The sequence below is a fragment of the Somniosus microcephalus genome, chromosome 9, assembly GCF_052327205.1.
Source record: "Somniosus microcephalus isolate GS21.2 chromosome 9, FLI_Smic_1.0, whole genome shotgun sequence".
Classification (NCBI taxonomy): Eukaryota; Metazoa; Chordata; class Chondrichthyes; order Squaliformes; family Somniosidae; genus Somniosus; species Somniosus microcephalus.
Window position 1 is genome coordinate 54418041 of NC_140995.1, and position 15715 is coordinate 54433755.

At 43.8% G+C, this 15715-nt stretch overlaps 1 protein-coding gene across 2 annotated transcripts in view; it reads left to right on the forward strand.

The window, feature by feature from the left end:
* smap1 (small ArfGAP 1) overlaps positions 1-15715 on the forward strand; it is a 313504-nt gene that overhangs the window by 129116 nt on the left and 168673 nt on the right. For both annotated transcript variants that reach the window (XM_085996578.1, XM_085996577.1), the window contains one exon: positions 10386-10481. In XM_085996578.1, the coding sequence (XP_085852704.1) occupies positions 10386-10481 (96 nt within the window). The remainder of the gene's footprint in view (positions 1-10385; positions 10482-15715) is intronic.

The window sequence follows — 15715 nt, forward strand, 5'->3', positions numbered from 1 at the left end:
TATGTTCCTTAGTAGCTTTCTGGGGGTAGTTATAGTTTTCCCCATATTAAGTTGAAACCTGCTGCTCATTGTGTATGAAAACCAATTGAACTAGATAGATCAGGTTTCTTTGTGATGGGGAAGAGGAGGTGAATGGAGATAATGTCACTGATTTTTGCAATTTGAAATTCTGTCTGCTATTTTGCCTGAGATTTTAACCTGATTTTTAAACATGGGTTAACACTAAAATAGCAGTGGGGGGGATTTCAAATTAATGAATTAAGCATTTATGTTAGTAACCCTCAACACAATTGTCTTTTCTTTAAAGTTACCCATTTCACTCCATTGTCTGTATTCTGTTCTATATCAATACATTAAAAATCTTGCATATGATTTACACTTCCCTTCCACAAACCTTACTTCCTGTTGTCCCAATTTTGGGTCATAATTTCATGTTAACATTTACCATTATAAAGTGCTATGTCAACTTTTCCCATCGATTTTGCATCGTCATATGACTGTGTTGTTGCAGGCCCTGACCACTAGGTGGGTTTATGGGGCAAATTTCTGAAGTCTTTCTAACAACTCTGGAGCCATTTTGTATGTGTTTTATATAAAAAATAAACTGATGCCCAACTAGGACGGGCAATGAAATCAGGAATTACAGAATGAGTTGCGCAAAATATGTAATGTGGGCAGAACAATGATATATGACTTTTTTTTAACTGAAGATAAGTGTAAAGTATCGTGAACAGGAAGGAAAAGTAGGCCAGGAACATACACCATGAATGGTGTTGAAATAGCTGAGGATGGAGTTGAGAGAGAGACCTGGGAGTCGTTCTACACTCTACATTGAACCAATGCAGAATAACAATCAGTAAAGCTCATAGAACGTTGATCTACATAACCAAAACAGAATAAGAGTTAAAGAAAATTGTGATAAAACCTTGCAGTTTGGTCAGACCTCACCCTGGATATTGGCCAGTTCTGGGAAGACTTTCAAGCACTGGAGGCAGTGCAGAGAACAGCCACAAGATTTGAGAGGACAGGCTGCAGAGAAGAGCAACATGAATGATTTCAAGTATAAAGGATTTACGAGGCAGCAGGAGCTTAAACCTTAGTTTAGAGAGAAAAATAAAGATAGACTTCATTGAAATATACAAAAAGTATTGAAAAATAAGGTGTATACACAGGATTCGACTTCAAGGCAAATCAGGCCAATTGGACCAGAGGCCATATATTTAAATTAGTGAAAAGTCAATTTAAAGCTGACTAGATCTTGTTGCTCATGTGTAATCTGGGACCTAGAGTGTAGCTTTTGATTACATTTCTAAGCAAGCGGAGAAACAGGAGTTGACCGAGGCCAGTCAGCAACGATTTCTAAAAGGCAGGCTGTGCTTGACCAATCTTGGGGAAATTCTTTGAAGAAACGACAGATGAAGGAATATGAATATGGATTATATAGATTTTCAAAGCATTTGATGACTTACCACATTAAAAAAAACTTAATAGCAAAAATAGTGGCACATGGAATTCAGAGGAACGTGGCCACATGGATAGAGGGATGGTTGAACAGCAAGAAACAGTAAAAACAAATTTTTTTAGAATGGAAAGTTGTATTGCACCAGGGGTCTGTTGGAGAGACTCATTTATTATGTACATAAATGATCTGGATTTGGGAATTGAGGGAACAATACTGAAATTTGCTGATGACACAAATGAACGGTATGGCACATTGCAATGAGACTTGTGAAAGACTACAGGATGACATAGGCTAGCAGGATGTGCAGACAGGTGGCAGATGCAATTCAACGTAGAAAAATACGAAGTAATTCATTTTGTGAGTAAGACTAGGGAAAGCAAGTGCACCTTAAATATTTTTTTTTTTTTTTTTTTTAAAGAGTAAAGGGGCAGAGCAACTTTGAGCAGGTATGCCAGTCATAAGGTGGCAGCACATGTAATTAGCTGGTATTTTTTTTTAAAAGGTAGGTGAACCCTTTTTTCTAGGGGTGTAGAATACAAAAGCAAAGAAGTGCTCTTGCAAGATCTTGGGCTGCAATTGAGTATTGTGTGCACTTTTGGCCACCCCATGATGGGAAGGATATAAAACCATGAGAAAGCTGCAGCATAGATTCACTAGGATATTCCAGGGGTTACAGTCATGGTGCGAGACGAGAAGTCGCGACTACTTCACTAGAGCCGAGAAGGTTAAGATAAAAATCATAGAAGTTTACAGCACAAAGAGGCCACTCGGCCGGCTGAAAAACAGCTATCCAGCCTAATCCCACTTTCCAGCTCTTGGTCCGTAGCCTTGTAGGTTTACGGCACTTCCAGTGCATATACAAGTACTTTTTAAATGCAATGAGGGTTTCTGCCTCTACCACCCTTTCAGGCAGTGAGTTCCAGACCCCCACCACCCTCTGGGTGAAAAAGATTCTCCTCAACCTCCCTCTGATCCTTCGACCGATTACTTTAAATCTATGCCCCATGATTGTTGACCCCTCTGCTCAGGGAAATAGGTCCTTCCTATCTAGGCCCATCATAATTTTATACACCTCAATCACGTCTCCCCTCGGCCTCCTCTGTTCCAAACAACCCTAGCCTATCCAATCTTTCCTCATAGCTAATATTCTCCAGTCCTGCCAACATCCCTGTAAATCTCCCATGCCATTTCTCATGCAATCACATCTTTCTTGTAATGTGGTGACCAGAGCTGTATGCAGTGCTCTTGCTGCAGCCTACCTAGCATTTTATACAGTTCAAGCATAACCTCCCTGCTCTTATGCCTCAGCTAATAAAGGAAAGTATCCGTATGCCTTCTTAACCACCTTATCTACCTGTCCTGCTACCTTCAGGGATCTGTGGACATAAGAACATAAGAAATAGGAGCAGGAGTAGGCCAATCGGCCCCTCGAGCCTGCTCCGCCATTCAATAAGATCATGGCTGATCTGATCCTAACCGCCAATCTACTATCACAGAACCATCTCCTGAATCTAACAGAATTAGACACACGAAATAGGAGCAGGATCAGGCTACACGGCCCCTGGGCCCGCTCCGCTACCCACAGGGCCATGTCCGATCCGAACCTAGACTCATGTCCAAATTCCTGCCCGCTCCCCGTAACCCTTAATTCCCTTTACTTCTAGGAAACTGTCTATTTCTGTTTTAAATTTATGTAATGATGTAGCTTCTACAGCTTTTTGGGGCAGCATATTCCATGGACCTACCACCCTCTGAGTGAAGTAGTTCCTCCTCATCTCAGTTTTGAAAGAGCAGCCCCTTATTCTAAGACTATGCCCCCTAGTTCTAGTTTCACCCATCATCGGGAACATCCTCCCCGCATCCACCCGATCCAACCCCTTCACAATCTTATGTTTCAATAAGATCGCCTCTCATTCGTCTGAACTCCAATGAGTAGAATCCCAATCTACTCAACCTCTCCTCATATGTCCATCCCCTCATCCCCGGGATTAACCGAGTGAACCTTCTTTGTACTGACTCGAGAGCAAGTATGTCCTTTCTTAAGTATGGACACCAAAACTGTACGCAGTATTCCAGGTGCGGTCTCACCAATACCTTGTACAACTGAAGCAATACCTCCCTATTTTTATATTCTATCCCCCTAGCAATGAAAGCCAACATTCCATTGGCCTTCTTAATCACTTGCTGCACCTGCATACTAACCTTTTGAGTTTCGTGCACCAGGACCCCCAGATCCCTTTGTACTTCAGTACTTTCCAGTTTCTTGCCATTAAGATAATAACTTGCTCTACGATTTTTCCTGCCAAAGTGCATAACCTCACACTTTCCAGTATTGTATTCCATCTGCCAAATCTCTGCCCACTTACTTAGCCTTTCTATGTCCCCTTGCAGGTTTTTTATGTCCTCCTCACTCACTACTTTCCCTCCCATGCAGTCCAAGGTCCCTCTGTTCCTCTACACTTCTTGGTATCCTACCATTTATTGTGTATTTCCTTGCCTTGTTGGCCCTCCCCAAATGCTGTACCTCATGCTTCTCTGGATTGAATTCCGTTTGCCACTCTTCTGCCCACCTGACCAGTCCATTGATATCTTCCTGCAGTCTTCCTCACTATCAACTGCATGGCCAATAAGGTTTGCCTTTCGAGCTCTGGCTTCTGTTGGGGCCTGAAATTTGAGTGTTTTGTTCATTTCCTGGGCCTTAACTTGTACAGCATGGGCTTTTCTATTATTGGGGTCACAGTACGTGCAATAACTTGGTCCTCTTTCAACAGATGCTCCAATTTAATCCAGCCATTTCTCACCCCTTCCCAATGCCACCTCCTGCTATCTCCCCTCGCACTCTGTCATTGCATCTGCTTTGTTGCCGTGGCTTGTGCTCATGCTACGTAATTAGGTATGTCTGCACATAGATCTCGTCTTGTACTCTAGGACTGGACTCTGTTTTCTCCTATTCCTGCCCCCACATCCCAGTTCTTCGGTCCCATCTTTCCCTCAGGCTTCACAGACCCCATCCTATTAACCTCCTGCTCCCCTCCCCCCCATGGCTCGCAAACATCATCTCTTACTTTCCCTTGCTTCTTTAGGACTTGCAAACCCCATTGTTCTCCTCGCTTCCCACTGGCTCATGATCCAATATTTTACTCTTGCCTCCACCAACCCCTAACCCAGAGCTAATAGACTCCTTCTCATGGCTTGCTGACCACATCTCTTTTTTCCGTTCTTTCAAGATCCCACCTTCCAAGCCACTATCTTCTGTTTCTTCTCCCCACCCAATGCTCACCAACCCATCCCGCTTCCCCCACTCCTTTCACTTCAACCCCAAAGCCAGAGCTAGCAAGGCTGACGGATCTTTTCCTGCACCCGAAGACTGATTCCAATCTCTCTTTTCCCCTCTTATTGCAGCAGCAGGCTTCATTTTTTTCCCCCTTCTCCTGGACTTGCAAGCCCCATAATTCTTGTCTGTCTTCCTCCTTTCCATCCCCTCCCTCTGCTGACTGTTCACTCCTTTTTATCTCTTGCTATCTTTTTTTTCCACTCCCCTTTGCTTGACCTTCTCCCCTCTTCTCCAAATTGGTACATGTCGCATAGCACCTAGCTGTGTATCCTACACTGTAAAGATGGTAAGAGATAGATATTCAGTACATCAGATAAAGCAACATGCAAGAACCATGCAAAGGTGTTAGAGACCTACAAAAGAGAGCAAGCATTTTTAGAAAGAGGCAGGGAAAAGCTCAGATGCACACAACAATGAAAAAAGTTGAGTACCATGCAGAGAGATGGAAGAGGGACCGAGTAAGGGCACAAAAAGAATCAGTGGGGGGGAAAAAGGGAGACATGTGTGCCACAGGAGATCAACTACACCATAACACACGGTTACATGTAACAGTGCTCCTGTAATAAAATGGTGAACTCTCGTTGACTCTCTGAGCAACGACACTAGAGATCCTCGGGTATTGTTTGAAAAATATAAACATGTCCAATCCACATTGAACATGCTGGGATCAAGATCAATACTGTAACTAATGCTGCATAATAAAAATCCCAGTATACTCAATTGGAGAGTTGTTGTGGATCGATAATTGTTTATGCCATCTCATGTCAGACAAAAGTTGTGTAATAAAACTGTTCTATGCATGCTTCTTGATCTTTACTGCCTGAAAGCTTAAGGCAGTTCAAGAATCCAAATACTTGAGAAATGATTTATTTATAGGATTTCAATGAATTTCCCACTGGATTGAAGGAACCCCAATGTGTTGTATTATATGATGCATTGCAGTTTGCTTTGCTCTACAATCTACAAAAAATGAACCCTTTTTTTTTGAGTAAGTGCTTTTTAAAGCCTCTTAAACAACAGTTTCTTCTCACAGCTGTGCAATCTTCCAATCGCTCTTTGATGTGAATGTATAGATCAGTCAAACAGCTAAAAGTTCTCAATCCTGCAAGGATTACTGATGCAATTAAATATTATGAAACTCATCTTGTAATTTATTTTTTAACTCTGTGGTGTCTACATTAGACTTTCACCAAGCGTCATTCAATGTGCCTTAAATCTGAAAGTCTTACTTCAGATTTAAGACATTTTCAAGCTTCATAAAGAGGGACACTCAATTACCACCTCCCTCAAAGGAGAGTGTCGAGCCCTATTTGCTTGAGACAAATCTCACTATTCATGTGTCTGTGGCTCTTTCTCTTGTGTATTACTGTCGTGTTCTTTTCACTGCTATACCGTCTCTCTCCTAACAAGAAGATTGTTGCATGCACTTCCATGGTGCATTATAAGTCCTTTTTCACTTTTTTGTAGTGGAGGGAACAATCAAACAAAAAAGATTTTACTCAAAACCAGTTTTGTGGCGGCTTTCATTGTAACTGAAGGGCAGGAGTGTGCCCGTGAATAGGTGGATACTCGTGCCTCGAAATGCACACTGTGACATGAAAGAATAGAATCATTTTCTTTCCCCATAATTCAATTAGAGCCCTCAGGATAGAACTTCCTTGGTTGCTCAGTGGGTAAATTCATTGCCTGAACCTTGCAGATTAGCAAATTACTGGTTCATTCCCATCTCGTGTGAATAAGCAAATTTTTGTCAAGGCGGTGCCACTAGGGATAAGGGGGTCAAGAAAAATCTCTGTGCAGTGAGATGCTTCCCGAGCCATCTTTCAATAAACATTTGGTGTTGAAAATGGATATTAATTTCTTGCATGATGAACCACTACCAGAGTCAAACTGGCTCAGTTGCTTTGCTAGTTTACAGACTAGATTGACTTCTGAGAGAAACTTGAGCCACAATTGATATTATTCAAAAAATTTTCAAAGTGTACTGAAACAAAGGTCATTCACAAAATATATGCATTTCCTGCAAATATATTAGATAAGCAATTCTTTGTTATCTAGGATGCTTGTCCCCCCAGTTTAAAATATCTAATAGTTGGAATTTAGCACTGTGTCCATCCAGCCATCAGAGATACCATAAACAGGTACAATGTGTATTCATTTTACTGTTTGTGATGCCTCAGTTGGTAGCACTCTCGCCTCTGAGTCAGAAGGTTGTGGGTTCCAGCGACTTAAGCGCAAATCTGGGCTGACACTTGTGCCGTCTTTCAGATGAGAGTTTTCCCCGGTGTCCTGGCCAATATTTATCCCTCAACCAACATCATTAAAAGAGATTATCTGGTCATTATCGCGTTGCTGTTTGTAGGAGCTTGCTCTACATATTTCCTACATTACAACAGTACACTAAAAAGTACTTAATTGACTGTAAAGCACATTGGGACGTCCTGAGGTCGTGAAAGGCACTATATAAATCCAAGTTCTTCAAGTTTTTTTCTGTTAGAAAAATTAAAGCCACCTTTTCGGACAGGAACCAAGATGCAGCTTTATTGATCTTTGCTGCCTGAACAAAATGTGTATTTTCTGTATCTTGCAGAAACAGCCCCATAAACAATAATTAACCCTGTGTACTGTTACTAGTAATAAGAAATTCAAATCAATAAGTCAATACAGACTAAAATACATTTTTGTTACACATACCATTTTTAATAAAACTCTCTGCGCGTGCAGACTTGGAGGAGCAGGTTGTTATTGATGGCAGAAACTGATGTACAGTATAAAGAAAGTCATTTGAAGGGCACTGATTTATATATTGATATGATGAGGTAACCACTCCATTACACCTTTTATAAAAAAAAAAAAAAAAAAAAATGTTTCCCTTCATAATCTTTTTGTCTTTGCTTTTGTTGCCTCTTTTGTTAATTCTGCCATTTTCTGCTTTACTATACCTTTTCTTTGTTTTGGTTCTTTTTTGTATGCCCACTTTTCTATTGGTTATTAGCTTTAGCTGTGAAAAGTCTGATTTGTTTCTACTTTTCACTCCTCGCTGAATTTCTTTTCTCTCTCTGGTTTCCTTTTGTCTTCCTCTTTTCTGCCCTGGACTGTATGCTGCCATGTGGTCTTTCCCAGGGTTCCTTTTTTCTTTCAATGTCCTTGTTTGTAATCATTTTTTTCCCTGTAATATTTAATTCCGTTTAACTCTTACACTTAATTGAGCCACGAGATCTATTTTAGTGAAAACCTGCAAAAGATAGAAACATAGAAGATAGGAGTAGGCCATTCGGCCCCTCGAGCCTGCTCCACCATTCAATGAGATCATGGCTGATCATCCAAATTCAGTACCCTGTCCTTGCCTTCTCCCCATATCCCTTGATCCCTTTAGCCTTAAGAAATATATCCAACTCCTTCTTGAATATATTTAATGAACTGGCCTTCACCGCCCTCTGTGGCAGAGAGTTCCACAGGTTCTCCACTCTCTGGGTGAAGAAATTCCTCCTCATCTCAGTCCTAAATGGCTTACCCCTTATCCTTAGACTATGACCCCGGTTCTGGACTCCCCGGCCATCGGGAACATCCTTCCTGCATCTAGTCTGTCCAGGCCTGACAGAATTTTATAGGTTTCGATGAGATCCCCTCTCAATCTTCTAAACTCCAGTGAGCATAAGCCCAATCGACACAATCTCTCCTCATACGTCATTCCTGCCATCCCAGGTATCAGCCTGGTGAATCTTTGCTGCACTCCTTCCATGGCAAGAACATCCTTCCTCAGATAAGGCGACCAAAACTGCACACAATACTCAAGGTGCGGTCTCACGAAGGCCCTGTACAACTGCAGCAAGACATCTTTGTTCCTGTACTCGAACCCTCTTGCTATGAAGGCCAACATACCATTTGCCGCCTTAACCGCCTGCTGCACCTGCATGCTTACCTTCAGCGACTGGTGCACAAGAACACCCAGGGGTCTCTGCACTTCCCCTTCTCCCAATCTATTGCCATTCAAATAATAATCTGCCTTCCTGATTTTGCCACCAAAGTGGATAACCTCACATTTATCCACATTATAGTGCATTTGCCATGTTTCTGCCCAATCACCCAACCTGTCCAAATCGTACTGGAGTTTCACAACATCCTCCTCATAGCATACCCTCCCACCCAGCTTTGTGTCGTCTGCAAATTTGAAGATATTACATCCAGTTCCCTCGTCCAGATCATTAATATATATTGTGAACAGCTGGGGTCCTAGGACCGATCCTTGCGGTACCCCACTAGTCGCTGCCTGCCACTCGGAAAACGACCCGTTTATTCCAACTTTAGTATGCAGCCAAATGTTACTTGATATTTGCATTAGTGACGATTGACTTGCAATTTATCATTATTGTATAAGGCAATGCTTAATTTTGACTCTAGTGAGAATTCAGTAAAATATCTAGTTTTCATGTGCCATTTTTTTCTTTTTCAAAAGGTTACTTAAATATTACTGCACAGATTTATTTGCCAGAGCGCTCTTGCACAGATTACACACAAAATGTGATTAAATCAAAGTTAAGTCTTCAATCAACTTTTTCCAGAAACATTTTGCTTTATTTGTGACTTATTTCTGCTGTCTTGGTATTCCCATTCACAGAATCACAGATATCACAGAAACCCCACAGTGCAGATAGAGGCCATTTCGGCCCATCGAGCCTGCACCGACACATATCCCACCCGATCCCCGTAACCCCTACACCAACACACATCCCACCCCATCCCCGTAACCCCACGTATTTAATCCCCCTAACACTAAGGGTCAATTTATCATAGCCAATCAACCTAACCCGCACATCTTTGGACTGTGGGAGGAAACCGGAGCACCCGGAGGAAACCCACGCAAACACGGGGAGAATGTGCAAACTCCACACAGACAGTCGCCCGAGGTCAGATTCGAACCCGGGTCCCTGGCGCTGTGAGGCAACAGTGCTAACCACTATGCCACCGTGCTTTGATTCTTACTCAGCTTCACTCCTCCTCCCCTCTTTCTCCAACCCCCCCACCAGCCAAACAAGTTATTGGTTGTTTAAATAAATTATCCATCTGCTTCAGTTTATTTTTTACATTATTGCTAACTTGTTTTTCTTATTTAGGACAGCTACATGTATCTTTATTTTGTGTGGGTGCGTACCATAGCATATTGCAGTATTACCCTGTGGAGATGCTGAGATTGTGGGATATTTGATGCATTTCAGGAATTGTAGCTTACTGCTAACAATGGGGCTGAGGGTTGTATTGAAGAGCTGGCCATTTTTATAGGAGGATTCTTCACAGAATATCAATTAAAGAGTAAATCCTCAGCACTTTTTGAAAAGGCTTTAGTGTGTCCTTTTTCAAATCTATTTCTTAAATTTTTATTGGTAAAAATGATGTACACAACAAGACTATACTAACTATTAAAAAAAAATTACTCCAAGTGGATAAATACGGATGAGGGAGGTCGTTTGGCGCATCCATCTTCCATGTGGGGGGAGAGGCTTTTGCCTCCATTCCCAGTGCCCAGAAACAACTCCAAATGCTGGTCACTCATTTTGTTTTGTCTGACATTAGGCTCTCTCTTGCTTACAGTCTCCTCCCCACATCATGGGTCTACCTCCAAGCATCCTCAGCCTAACTGGAGAAGACCTTCGTACAGAGAAGGAATGCATTGTTGCTGCAGCTCTAGTGAGTATTACTTTATTTTTTTCAATGTGACGACAATAGGAGTGATCTACCCACCTGCCATTTTGTGTGTGCTTCTGTTTAAATAGAGGGAAGAGCCTATACCACACTAGCTTGATGAGCTGTTTCACTCCATCCCAGTACCTCACTACAGGATTTGATGTTATATAGGAATCTGTGTGACCTTTGGATTTGCACACCTTGGAGCAATTGTGTATTACCCTGAATTCTTGTTACTGCCACTGCTTTATAGTGCACATTAGTAAAGGTGAATAAAAATGCAACTTGATTCTAAGGAATCTGACCAGAGTCCCAGCTGAATCATTTTTTAAGTTCTGTTCGGAGATGCTTGATGCCATTACTGTCATTCTTTTCAAAGGTAGCTGAGACTGTCTTAAACACATTGACAAATCTCAACAGTTTTATGTAGGACCAAAAAAAATAGATTTTTGGATACAAAAGCAAAACACTGCAGATGCTGGAAATCTGAAAGAAAAACAGAAAATACTGGAAATACTCAGGTCAGGCAGCACCTGTAGAGAGAGAAACCGAGTTGATGTTTCAGGTCGATGACCTTTCATCAGAACTGGAAAAAGTTAGAGATGTAACCGGTTTTAAGCAAGTACAGAGGCAGGGAATGGGGGGAGGGGAGGAAAGAACAAAAAGGAAGGTCTGTGATAGGATGGAAGACAGGAGAAATTGAATGACAAAAGAGATGATGGTGAAAGGAGATGGTAATGGGACAAGTGAAGAAACAAAAGATGGGTTTAGAGGAGGTGTAAATGACAAAAGCAGAATCATTACCAGCACTTGTTCGCCAAAAAAAATGGGAGCAGTGGTTATGATCTGAAATTGTTGAACTTGTTGAGTCTGGAAGGCTTCATTGGAACAGTGTAGGAGGCTGAGGACAAAAAGGTGGGAGTGGGGCGGAGAATTAAAATGACAGGTGACCGGAAGCTCAGGGTTACGTTTGCAGACTTGAACGGAGGTGTTCTGCAAAGTAATCACCCAATCTGTGTTTGGTCTCCCCAATGTAGAGGAGACCGTATTGTGAGCAGCGAATACAGTATAGTAAATTGCTGGACAGTGGGAAGGAAGAAGGTAAAAGGGTAGGTGTTGCATCTCGTGCTTGCACAGGAACGTGCCTTGGGATGGGGAGGGGGTGTTGGGGGTAATTGAAGAGTGGACCAGGGTGTTGTGGAGAGAACGGTCCCTTTGGAATGCTGAAAGGGGAGGGAAGGGAAAGATGTGTTTGGTAGCATCACGAAGGAGGTGGTGGAAATTCGTGGATTTAATCGTGGCTTTCAAAAGGGGATTGGATAAGTACCTGAAGGAAAGAAATTTGCAGGGCTACGAGGAAAGGGTGGTTGGGGGTGGGGGGGGGGGGCGGGGTGAGTGGGACTAGCTGAAGTACTCTTGCAGAGAGCCAGAACGGGCCGAATGGCCGCCTCCTGTGCTGTAATCATTCTATGTTTTGTGAAATGGCGGAGGATGATCTGTTGAATGTGGAGGCTGGTGGAGTGGAAGGCGAGGACAAGGGGAACCCTATCGTGGTTCTGGGATGGAGGGGAAGGGGTGAGAGCAGAAGTGCGGGAGATGGGATGGACCCATCGAGCATGGTGGAGGGGAATCCACAGTTGAGGGAAAAGGAAGACACATCAGAAGCACTGGTGTTGAAGGTGGCATCGTCGGGACAGATGTGACAGACTGAGAAACTGGGAGAATGAAAGAGTCCTTATAGGAAGTGGGGTGAGAGCAAGTGTAATCAAGGTAGCTATGGGAGTCAGTGGGCTTATACTAGCTATTGGTCGGCAGCCTATCTCCAGAAATGGAGACAGAAGTCGAAGAAGGGAAGAGTTGGAGATGAACCATGTGAAGGCAAGGGAAGGTGAAAATTGGGAGCAAAGTTGAAATTTTTCAGTTCGAAGCGAGAGCAGGAAGGGGCACTGATAGTCATCAATGTACTGGAAAAGGTGGTGAGGGAGGGAACCTGATTAGGACTGGAACAATGAATGTTTCACACATCCCACGAAAAATCAGGCACAGCAAGGACCCATAGAACTCCTTTTATTTGGAGGAAGTGAGTGGAGTCAAAGGAGAAGTTGTTCAATATAAGAACAAGTTCAGCCAGGCGCAGAAGAATGGTGGTAGATGGGGACTTGTTGGGCTTCTGTTTAAGGAAGAAGCGGCGTGCCCTCCAGCCGTCTTGGTGGGCGATGGAGGTGTAGAGGGACTGGACATCCATGGTGAAAAGGAGACATTTAGGGCCTGGAAACTGAAGAGTCGTAGATTTAGGTGGGAAGAGATTGGACAGGGGGAGAAAAATGAGTCGCGATAGGAAGAAATAAGTTCCATGTGGCAAGAACAGGCTGAACCGATGGGTCTACCAGGGCAGTCCTGTTTGTGGATCTTGGCTGTGCAGGGCTGGGGGACTAAGAGAGGTTCGAGGCCGTGGGGTGAAGATCTCCAGAGGAGGTGAGGTCAGTGACGGTCTGGGAAACGATGACTTGATGTTTGGTGGGTTCACGTCCAGAGGGAGGTAGGAGGAGATGTCGGAGAGTTGGCATTCAGCCTCCGCAAGGTAACGGTCAGTTTGCTAAACAGCAACAGCGCCACCTTTGTCAGTAGGTTTATTGACCATGTTGGGGATGGATCTGAGAACAGAGTGCTGCAAGTTCAGAGGGAGTTAGGTTAGAGTGAGTGAGTGGAGTAGAAAAGTTGAGATTGCCGATGTCCCGTCTACAGGTCCTAATGAAAAGATCTCGAGAGTGTTAGGAAGCCAGAGGGAGGGGTCCTGGTGGAACGAGATTTCTGAAGACTGGAGAAAGGGTCCACTGTGCAGGGGGAAGACTCCTGACCAAAGTGGGCTTGGAGGCAATGGAAAAAGAAACCTTTACATTTATATAGTGCCTTTCAGGACGTCCCTAAGTACTTTGAAGTGTAGTCACTGTTGTAATGTAGGAAACGTTTCAGCCAATTTGTGCACAGCATGCTCCTACAAACAACAATGTGATGATGAGATAATCTGTTTTAGTGATGTTGATTGAGGGATAAATATTTGTCCGGACACCAGGGATAACTCCCCTGCTCTTCTTCAAAATAGTGCCATGGGATCTTTTACATCCCCCTGAGAGCAGACGGGGCCTCGGTTTAACATCTCATCCGAAAGATGGCACCTCTGACAGTGCAGCACTCCCTCAGTACTGCACTGGAGTGTCAGCTTAGATTTTTTGTGCTCAAGTCTCTGGAGTGGGACTTGAACTCACAAGCTTCTGACTCCGGCGAGAGTGCTACGGCTGACGACGTGCTGAGCTCGAAATTCATTGAGGTGGAGGCGAGGGGAAGATCAGAGGGGATAGTGGGAACACGGCAAGGGTTGAGATTGGAAGGCGCGATGGGATTAGAGGAAAGTGAAGGGGAAGAAAAATCCGGCAGGGCGTTGGTGTCCAAGAGTTGTTGAAGCTTGCGGTCCTTGACATCTGAAAGGAAGAAAAACATTTTGTTAAAGCGCCGGATGAGGTGAAGGATGAAATGGAACTGCGGACCAGGACAACTCAGAGCGTCGGTGCTGCTGAAGAGAGATCGAGAGCATGCATGCAGCTTTTTGGATACTTCTGTAGCTGAGCAGAGAACTTTTTTTAAACAAAATGTGCCAACCTGAGAATTAATTTCCATAATTGAGAATCTCTACATGATTTTACAGTAGAGTATTTTGGTAAATAATGCAAACATTGAAGAAAGGGTAAATATAATGGGAAGTCTACTGTTAGAACTCAGTTATGCCTGGTTGAGTAGTGGTTAGTTGTCCATGAGTTTCAGGTTTTCAGGTAAAATTTGAATACATGTGATCATTTTTATGCTCACATTATCTGCACAATATCTGCATTGTGGAAGCTGTATGGTCAAACTTTTTTTTTCATTAGTTTCTCTTTCCAAAACTAAATTTCCCTTCCTTGCTCCATATAAACCCCTTTGGTTGGTATCGTGCAGCCCACAGATACAGAAGTCAGTACTCGGCCAACTTGCCAGGCGATGCACACAAGTAACGTACAGTTTTTCCATAAATTTGTCTGTTCCCAATTGAGAGTTCAGTACTGTTGTGTTGTAGCTACTTGAGTCAGTGTTGGTTTAAAAATGAATTTGACAAGGAAGAGAAAGGATGCTTAGTGAAAAATTGATATAAAAATACCAACATTTTTGTGGCTGTGTGCAGCAGCTGTGTAAGGTATTGCACTGGTCATGTGTTTTATCGAGCGTAATAATCTCTATTTGAAAAGGAGAAAGTTAGCATCTTATTGTAGCAAATACTTCTGCATAGTAGCTTGCAGAACACATCACTGGTGCCGTTTCCTGCTCTCGCCCCGAACTTGACAATTTCATTCACTTTGCCTCCAATTTCCACCCTTCCCTCACCTTCACATGGTCCATCTCCGACTCTTCCCTTCCCTTCCTCGACTTCTCCGTCTCCATCTCTGGGGATAGGTTATCGACCAATATTCACCAGAAGCCCACTGACTCCCACAGCTACCTGGACTACACTTCCTCCCACCCCGCCTCCTGTAAGGACTCTATTCCATTCTCCCAGTTTCTCCGTCTCTGCTGTATCTGCTCCGACGATGCCACCTTCCACACCAGTGCTTCAGACATGTCTTCCTTTTTCCGCAACCGAGGATTCCCCTCTACCGTGGTTGACACTGGCCTCGACTGTGTCAGTTCTATCTCCCGCACTTCTGCCCTCACCCCTGCCCCTCCCTCCCGGAACCACGATAGGGTTTCCCTTGTCCTCACCTTTCACCCCACCAGCCTCCACATTCAACGGATCATCCTCCGGCATTTCCGCTACCTCCAAAGTGATCCCACCACCAAACGTATCTTCCCCCTCCCCTTTCAGCATTCCGTAGGGACCGCTCCCTCCGAGACACCCTAGTCCACTCCTCTATCACCCCAAACAGCCCTTCCCCTTCGCCTGGCACCTTCCTGTGCAAGCAGAGGAGATGTAACACCTGCCCCTATACCTCCCCCCTTCCCACTGTCCAGGGCCCCAAACACCACTTCCAGGTGAAACAGCGATTTACTTGTACTTCTCGCAATCTAGTATACTGTATTCGCTGCTCACGATGCGGTCTCCTCTACATCGGGGAGACCAAACGCAGATTGGGTGACCGCTTTGCGGAACACCTCCGTTCAGTCCGTAAGGGTGACCCCGAGCTTCCGGTCGCCTGTCATTTTAATTCACC